The 9,597-nt window shown below is 34.3% G+C and overlaps 1 protein-coding gene across 7 annotated transcripts in view; it reads right to left on the bottom strand.

Moving 5' to 3' along the window:
• Positions 1–1,084: 1,084 nt before the first annotated feature.
• Positions 1,085–9,597, bottom strand: part of GB1 (GTP-binding protein 1) — a 51,170-nt gene continuing 42,657 nt past the window's right edge. For 3 of the 7 annotated variants that reach the window (XM_089811798.1, XM_089811799.1, XM_089811797.1), the window contains 2 exons: positions 2,189–2,292; positions 1,750–2,044 (listed from right to left, as the gene is read on the bottom strand). In XM_089811798.1, coding sequence (XP_089667924.1) covers positions 1,942–2,044; positions 2,189–2,292 — 207 coding nt within the window. In that variant the 3' untranslated portion in view covers positions 1,750–1,941. Of the gene's footprint in view, positions 1,675–1,749; positions 2,045–2,188; positions 2,295–9,597 lie in introns of those variants that run through there. The other 4 variants (XR_016359232.1, XR_016359231.1, XR_016359229.1 and 1 more) reach the window with 3 other exon arrangements.

The following is a 9,597-nucleotide window of genomic DNA, read 5'->3' as shown; positions in this document are numbered from 1 at the left end:
CACTGCAACGTCCCTCCATCCTCGATAGAGGTGGCGAAATTTGGTGGCACCACTAGGGACAAGGGAACAAAGTCCCCAAGTCCTCGATGCATCCTTGTCTCCAAGACGTGAGACAAAAAAAGGGAGGACATGTCCCTACATTACTATGTTTATTATTAATGATAATCGGAATCAACAATTTTATATATATATATACATACACACACACACACACACACACACACACACACACATACATGCGCAAAAATTAAATAACAAATTGTATATTATGATCTTTCTTTTATCTTTTCCATTGTGCTCATGCTTTTTAACTCTCATTTTTAAATTTAAATGCTAACAATAAAAGGGGAGCCCTATGTTTGGGGTACGGAGAAAGAAAACTCCATTAAGGAATTAAAGACAAGATTGATAGGGGCACCAATTCTAGAACCAAAATATGCATTTGTTGTTGCAAAGCCATTGATCTATTTGTAAATATTAAACTAAGGAATGAAAACCTTCAAACCTTTTAGTTTATTATCATAGTTGCATCGCCTTAAAGGGATACGGGGGCGATAGAATAGCAGGGCATAGGGCTCTTATTTTGAGGTCGGCAGGGGGATGATGGCAAGGGGGTTGTATATACTATACATATGGTACTTAAAATGTTAATTACGAAAAGATATATTGCAATATAAGATATAAAGATGTAAATGAGTAAATACTTGAAAATTGCACTGAATTGGAACATTGAACATAAATAGTTAAATCAGCAAATAGTCAAGACTGTACTATCCCTCCATCTTCGGTGGAGGTGGCAAAATTTGGTGGCACCACTGGGGATGAGAATGGAGTCCCCAAGTCCCCGGTGTGTCCCTATCTTCGGGACATGAGCCAAAAAAGGGGACATGTCCCCATTACTATGTTTATTATTAATGATAATCGGAATTAACAATTTTATATATATATGCGCAGAAGTTAAATAAAAAAATTGTATATTATGATCTTTCTTTTATCTTTTCCGTTGTGCACATGCTTTTGAACTCCCGTTTTTGAATTTGAATGCATTGCTTGTTTTATTTACAACCATATAGACTACAAAAAATTTTACTTAATCAATTCTATTATCAGATCAAAAATGCAAAGTTAGGCCTTGATTTGGTCTTCCATATTGCAGTACATCTCAGAAATATCTTCAACAGTTGAGCCTTCTTTTTTAGTCTCTTTGACCATATTAGCTTTCAGTGCGACAGAATAAGCCAGGCGTGACGCTGTATATAAAAAAAAAAGTTACTAATCACAAGCAATAATCAAATAGAGATTCCCTCACTGCCCCTTCAGCCTGTGTATTTTCCAAATGAACATTCAAAATCCTATGCGCAAGCAATTGCATTCCTCAGAGACTAGTTGAATTTATATCCCTTCAATAACAGAACTACCATTCCTAAAATAGAATACACGGGCATGAAAACTGGAGATATCCCTCCATTTAACATATTTATCAAACTCAAATCATCAACTTCCATGCCTCAGACTGCCGTTGGAATCTTTAACTACAGAAGCCTCAGAAGAGATGAAACATCCTGCAGGGTTGTTAAAAAGTGGCAGCTCTCTCATGCCCCGTAAAGGTAGCAGCTCATGCAGGTCTGCCTTGGATTGATCACTTCGAAACTTGAATGTGGTATAGATTTATATCTGCTCAGAAATTAATCAATTTGAAATTTGCACATCGTACCATTTTCTATCTTTCTATATTGAATGCAGAGAACGGAAGAAAAAAATTAAGTTAATTTTGCTTCACAAATATCAACATCAACAAAAGGTACAAAAAATCAGCAGTGTAATAAAACTACAGTCTTAGGCATTACTTATACACTGCAAGCTAGTTTGAAAATCCGGTTGGTAAAGAGAGCAAAGCATTGCCATCCAAAGGAAACACTTAAAAAGGAGATATTATGTTCACTAAATAGCCACAGCCACATCAGAACGTTGTCTTAATGCTTCAGTACGTTTACTTCTTTCCATGGCATCAACCAACCAATTTATCCCATCTTTGATACCCAACCTGCAGCAGATATGTTTGTACTGTGAACAGTCAATACTAGCAATGTGAACATCACATCATCTTTTTTCCTAGTTTCCATTACAAGCAATGCAAATATATTTATGCAACTTCAAATGTGAAGGATTCTACATTCTAGTATCTTACCCATCATATGCAGAAATTGATTGAAACATATATGGCCTTTCATCCAGTTCTTTCAAGTCAAGATATCGTGCTAGATCTTCAGCTGGAACAGCACCAGCAAGATCCTGTGTTGAAGAAAATAATCGCATTACATGAATAGGTGAAAACAAGAGACCGTAATTAAAAAGAATTGAAGTGAGCAGTATTAATAAATTCATTCAATCCAAGCTCGACCAAGGAGATATAAATGAATAAAAAGTTTCATTCATGTTGTGCATCATATGCAAGACCTCTAAAGAACATTAGACCAAAACTAATCCCAACCAAGCCAAGCGACAGCTCAAAGAAGGTGCAATAGCAAACTTTTTCCCAAGGGAAACAGCTCCAAATAAATCTAAATACCCAGTTCTGGGCATTGCGTCTCTCATAACAGGATTAACCATATGCATCTCAACAATTTCACCCTTTAAGATATTCAAGTAAGGCCAGTGAAATAAAATCTAGAAGAGGGCTACTGCAGTAGACCAAAAAGTTAAAACTGATATCCTATTGTTCAATGGCACAAAAAGCACCATATCCCTTGCCATGTCATTCTTTTACTCAATTGGATGTCGAAACTTTCTTAATATGAAAAGCAGTTTTAGGGAATAAGAATGAATCGGATCTAAAACCAGAGGATCCATCTCCCTCAGCCCACTCAAGTATGCCAAAGAAATACATAACCTGGCCATAATCAAAAATTGCAGGCCTAGTCATCCCTATAGGATAGTGTCTGTAACGAGAGACGCAATGCATCAAAGTTCTTGCCAATAATTTGAAAAGAAGGAAAATAAAGATTTATAGATAGAAAGGAAGGATACGAAGAGAGAGCTAAAAGAGAGAATGGTATGTTGTTATAAGGACAAGTAAATGTAGAGTGATAGGGAGAGAGGAAGGGAATTTTAAATATATTAATAATTATATATTATTTTTAAAAATATATAAATAACAATAGAAATTATATTATATGAATAAACTACTCATTTCTACCAATTCAATTATAAGTTGAAATATTTTATTTTAAAAAATAAATTGTTGATTACTTAATTCAAACGACCAGAATATCTAGTAAGTTTGAGGGGTAGTATTAGACTATTAGTTTTACAATTTGTAAAAAAGTATAAAAAGAAATAAGAGCAAGATCGTAAAATAGTAGCTAGTAAAACGTTAGTGTAAACTTAAAGAAATAACATTTTACAATTGGCAAAAATAAACGTCAATGTAAAACTAATAAATATATTTAAAATAAGAAATATAGAACATTTAATTCTATACTTGAACTTGGTAATAAAGTAGATTGCGATAATTAATATAGATTAGACATTCATTTTTGAGATAGAAGATAAAAATGATTATTTTTTAAAATCTAATAACTTGTCACAAATGTGAAGAAGTTGTAATTAATGCATTCATTAATGAATGATAGAGTTGTTAGAAAATATATGTATTTTTGTTGAAGAAAATTGAATTTTCTCCCTATCAAAAATAGTATGGTCCAATATAATGAATGAAAAATGTGATTTATAAAATAATGAAAAATTTAAAATATATATATAAACATTTGAAGTTTCTTGTAATCTTTTATATTTTATGAGTTGATTGGTCAATTGAATTGAATGAAAGCAATAGTATCCTGCTAATAATTAATTAAAGATAATAGAAGAGGCAATTACTGCTACTAGTTAATGGTAATCAACAGAGATCTCAAAAGCACTAAAAATGACAAATGAAACATTCTGCTGGACATTTCCATGATTATAAGTCCAATGACCAACGTATATACATTTTTTGTGGCTAGCAAAGTTGGCTCCAATTTTGTTGAGATAAAATGAGGTAAAGCTTCAATTTTGTTGAGATCAATTGACATAAACAAAAAGTACAGTAATGAATGACATATAAAACTTCACATTCAGAGTTAACTTTTGTATATACCCAATTAGAACAAGTGAGGGATTGCTTAAGCTTCAAGTATTGATAAAGAAGAGGAACATGAATGTATGAAAAAACTCAAAATGAACTGCTATGCAGTTCAATTTCAATGTGCTTCAAACTGCAGAGAGACTAGAAGACATTAATCAATATCCCCCATCAACTAACCGAAAACCATGATTTTGAATTCATAACTAGAAAATCATAGAAATTTTAACCAGCATTTGCCTCTAACCTGTTTGCATAGAGTTACTGTACCAAGTCATAATGATTACAAATCTTAGAAAGCAGTAGGTATCTGATTACCACTCAGTCCTACTCCTGACCAAAAGCTTCACTCTGTTGCCATACACCAAACTCGATTCAAATAAAACCCCTCAAGGCCCTAGACACCTCTTAGGCTAAAGTCATAGACTCAACTAAGACAAATCTGTCACCTTAACCTTAACATTAGGTCCCCACCCTCTATACCCATGATGCCCTTCATTGTAGCTTTTACGTCCAGAGAGATGGATATGGCTTGAAATGAACTGACCACATTAAATATAACGTGCAAAATTTTATTAAAGAAAAGGGCATATGTCAGCAATTCCTGTTGATTTATCTAGCTCTTGGTACTGCTGCTCTTAAAAAATATTTTCCTTAAAACTTTATACTTGCTAAACAGTCAAATCCTCAGGATCTTCTCCAAACAGCTTTGCCACAACAGTTTCAAATATAGAGGATGGATTCTTTTGTTGATGCATCCAAGACCAGCTATCATCCTATTTGTTGCTGCTAGGATCTCTATACTCCTTAAAGATCACCTTTTGTCACATCACCTTAGGTAGAGATCAACATGCCAAAACTTTGTCTGTCAGACAGGCTCTTTTGGTGAGATTATTTGATTTCAAGTTATAAATAGTGTAATTTAATTCATAGTTAGCAAACTCTCCGAGTACTCTCAGAGTTTCCGAGTACTCTCAAGTTTTTTGCTAGGAGAGTACTCTCAAGTTTAACTCTCATGTATTTATAGATGTAAAAAAATGTAGGTAAAAATGTTGATCCAGGGAAAACGTTGGATTAAATGCATTTTTCACATCATTTTAGTGCTATAAAACTACACATTTTCTCTATTGAAATGTCAATTACTAATTTAATACATTTTGTAATTGTATTCTACAAAAACATATATGTTTATTTAAGAGATTTTAAATTTTAGTACTTTCTGAGTTGCTGAGTTTTCACTGAGTTTTTGTCAACTATATGCCGAGTTTTTTCCGAGTTGAAAATTTTGGGCTTGCCGAGTACTCTCCGAGTCCGAGTCTGCAAACTATGGTTTAATTGCATGCTTTGTACTAACTTTTGCAGGCCATTGAAGCTGCCTGATATATCCTGGGAAGCGACATCTCAATGCACTAATGCCTTAAGCCTGATGCGTTTCTTATCCTAATCTCTATTTACCCCATAAGAGTAGTGTCGAGACATGATTTCAATAATTGCATGAAGACTTGTATTTTCCTCTTTCATAATAGGGAAATTTCTAAAATTGGTCAACTACAAATTGGCCAACCACAAAGCTATTCCCCTCCTGATCAATTTCACATCCAAATACTTACTCCACCTTCCACATTTTTATCAAGATTTTACTGTAGCCTCCTACATTTCAAAAATTTCAAATCTCTCGCAATTATACTTTTGCCAACTCTCTAAATCACAAACCTGATATCAGGCTCTCAAGTGTCCAGTTCAAACTACATTTTTATGCGTGACTGCGCCAAAGAAAATGTATTTTTCCAATACATAAGAAATCACATCAGACTCTGGCAAAAGCGCTTCCCATTACCCATAGGGTAATTACAACAAATACCATGCCTCCAATATCTTGTGCCAGGAACACAAGTGCTCCTTAAAAACTCCTCTTGAACAACCCCAAACCAAGTCCATTACACCTAATACACCATGGCAACCAGATTAAGTTGGAGCCCCACCTATAGAATCTGAACCATTACAATTCAATTATCCAAATATTGTTACCCAGAGATTCCAGGCAGGCCACGTTCAGATAAAACCCACACAACAAAACTCCAGGCAGCTTCAGAGATCGTGTCAACCCAAACAAATAGACTCAAATGAACTATCAAAGTTTTTCCATTGCTCTTTTTTCCACAAAATATTTTTAAATGAAATCATGTTCCAATTCTTTGAAACATTCTCTAAGGTGTGACTTTTTTGGCAAATCAAAACATCTTGAATCACTTTGCGATTGTTGCACCCAAGCATGAAATACCCTGCAAGTACATGCAGGGATCGCGAGTATTCATGGATCAAATCCGCAGGTCACTCATTCACCGAAAACAATTGAGACTGATTTTATGAAATAATGTGACAATTTTTTGAATCACTCAAGTAAAACACTGACCTTGCCCTAACACTCATCGAAAGAATAAGTCAAAGGAAACGCGTTTCTTATTTTAGGGATATTATTGTTTTCTCACACAAAGTGGTGGGAAAAGGACGCGACAGAGAACAGATTGGGGATGGAAATAGAGTACATCTCAGCAGAAAAAAAGGCCCAACTCAGCAAAGTCCCGAAGGAAGCAACTGAGCAGATTTTCCATTTACCATAAAACATATAGACTTTTAATTTTGAACAATATCTAATTTGTGAAAGTGTGGACAAAATTACAAATTAATTTTATTGTTTCAAAACTTCAACAATTAGGAAGCCTAATTTATGCTAACAAATAAATGCATCATTTACATCAAACATGTAACTTCTGATTCTGTAAAACTGGATTCCTATATTAGCATTTATCAGGATCTCTTTGTTAACATTTCTACAGAATCACGAGACTGTCTACTTCAATGCATTTATGGATTGAAGGTCATAAATATTTGCAAATAAATATAATCTGTGTCTCTGTAAAAATTATTGCCAAATATTATTACGATAATAGGTAGATTCTATTATCCCTGTTTAGTATCTAATGGTTATCTATTGTAATCTTCTATAAATATTACAACGTTTCTAATATTTAGTTTTTTGTTTCTCGAATAAAATGTTTCTATTTGTTTCTTAAGAAAACATCGTCCAATCTCTTGTATATACTGATCTCTTGATCATTGTTAATAACAAGCAAATATTTTCCAATTACTTTGTAATATGGTATCAGAGCCAATACTCTAATTTTTTTCGAAAATAATTATAATTTCTTGGTTGAAATTATCTACCTTTTATTCTTGAAATTATTTACGTGCATATTTGCTTCCAACTCTCTCTATAATTCGACTAGGGTTTCTATTCTGAGAGATCTGAATCCACCAACTTCTAGTTTGGTTCTGCAACCCATTTCTGTCTAGATCCGTCTATTTTTTCTACACATTTCCATCAATTTTGTGGTTTTATTTGCAACAAGGCCGTTTTTGTTCAAAACCATAATTTTTTGTACCAAATCAAATAGATTGTTTCATTGTAAAAAATATTAAAAGCTTTCATTTAATTTCGATCAATGAAAATGTGAATATATCATTTTATCAAAAAATAATTTTATAACTATCTTTTAAAATTACCTTTATTATTTCTAAAGAAAGTTGTAATCACAATTCATAAATATGCTCTATCTTTTTGTAGTTTCGTTGATTTGTTCCTCTTTATAAGTCCTCATTGCACCTATAATTAACCTTTAATTTTACTTACTAGTATATAACTAATGAATGGTTCATAAGGCACAACACTTACTGAAGGTTTTGCAAATGGGGTTGCAAGCTTTGGGTTTAACTATGGAGGAAACTATGTAGTTAAGTGCACTCAAGCTGGAGTAGTACTAGGATGGGTGACCTCCTGGGATGTCCCGATGCTTCACCCTTGTGAGCATCACCTAGATCCAATGAGTGCTAAGTGTTCCATTTATTTTCATGAGAGATGGGTTCACGTTGAATCACTACTCATGAAACATGGGTCAATGAATTTGACTCAAAATCACACAGTTAAATCCTGATAGCAATATCATAATTTGACTTGATGTAGAAATTGTCTCCTACTTATCAATTGATGAGCTTAAGGGGCTTTCTAATGAATGGTTCATAAGGCATGACACTTGGTGAAGGTTTTGCAAATGGGGTTGCAAGCTTTGGGTTTAACCATGGAGGAAACTCTATAGTTAAGTGCGCTCAAGTTGGAGTAGTACTAGGATGGGTGACTTCCCGAGAAGTCTCGGTGCTTCACCTCTATGAGCATCACCTAGATCCAATGAGTGCTAAGTGTTCCATTTATTCTCATGAGAGATGGATTCATGTTGAATCACTACTCATGAAACATGGGTCAATGAGTTTGACTCAAAATCACACAGTTAAATCCTGATAGCAATATCACAATTTGACTTGCTGTAGAAATTATTTCCTACTTATCAATTGATGAGCTTAAGGGGCTTTCTAATGAATGGTTCATAAGGCACAACACTTGGTGAAGGTTTTGCAAATGGGATTGTAAGCTTTAGGTTTAACCATGGAGGAAACTCCATAGTTAAGTGCGCTCAGGCTGGAGTAGTACTGAGATGGGTGACCTCCCAGGAAGTCTTGGTGCTTCACCCCTATGAGCATCACCTAGATCCAACGAGTTCTAAGTGTTCCATTTATTCTCATGAGAGATGGATTCATATTAAAATACTACTCATGAAACATGGGTCAATCAGTTTGACTCAAAATCACACAGTTAAATCCTAATAGCAATATCACAATTTGACTTGTTGTGGAAATTATCTCCTACTTATCAATTGATGAGCTTAAGGGGCTTTCTAATGAATGGTTCATAAGGCACAACACTTGGTGAAGGTTTTGCAAATGGGGTTGCAAGCTTTGGGTTTAACCTTGGAGGAAACTCCGTAGTTAAGCGCGCTCAAGCTGGAGTAGTATTGGGATGGGTGACCTCCTGGGAAGTCTTGGTGCTTCATCCCTATGAGCATCACCTAGATCCAATGAGTGCTAAGTGTTCCATCTATTCTCATGAAAGACGGATTCATGTTGAATCACTAATCATGAAACATGGGTCAATGAGTTTGACTCAAAATCACACAGTATAATCCTGATAGCAATATCACAATTTGACTTGTTGTGGAAATTATCTCCTATTTATCAATAAATGGATTCATGATGAATCACTACTCATGAAACCTGGGTCAACGAGTTTGACTCAAAATCACACAATTAAATCTTGATAGCAATATCATAATTACTAGTATATGTTACATTATTTTTAAGCATTTCTTAAAATTACATTAATTATTTTTTATTTCTAATGAAGTGCAATCCCAAATCACAAAACAAATATAAGAACTTTTAAATACCACAGGGATGGCAAAAAATTAATGCCTGTTGGGTTTTATTGCTTGCTTTGTTAGTTATGCCATCTCGTCGGATGTCATATGTGGTTGGCATGGTGTGTTATACATTGGGTGCGGCTATCCTCCCTACAAATTGCACCA

This window comes from Cupressus sempervirens, chromosome 11 (genome assembly GCF_028749045.1).
Source record: "Cupressus sempervirens isolate cs-2001-9-10 chromosome 11, ASM2874904v1, whole genome shotgun sequence".
Taxonomy (NCBI): domain Eukaryota; kingdom Viridiplantae; phylum Streptophyta; class Pinopsida; order Cupressales; family Cupressaceae; genus Cupressus; species Cupressus sempervirens.
This window is presented reverse-complemented; position numbering and strand designations above follow the sequence as displayed.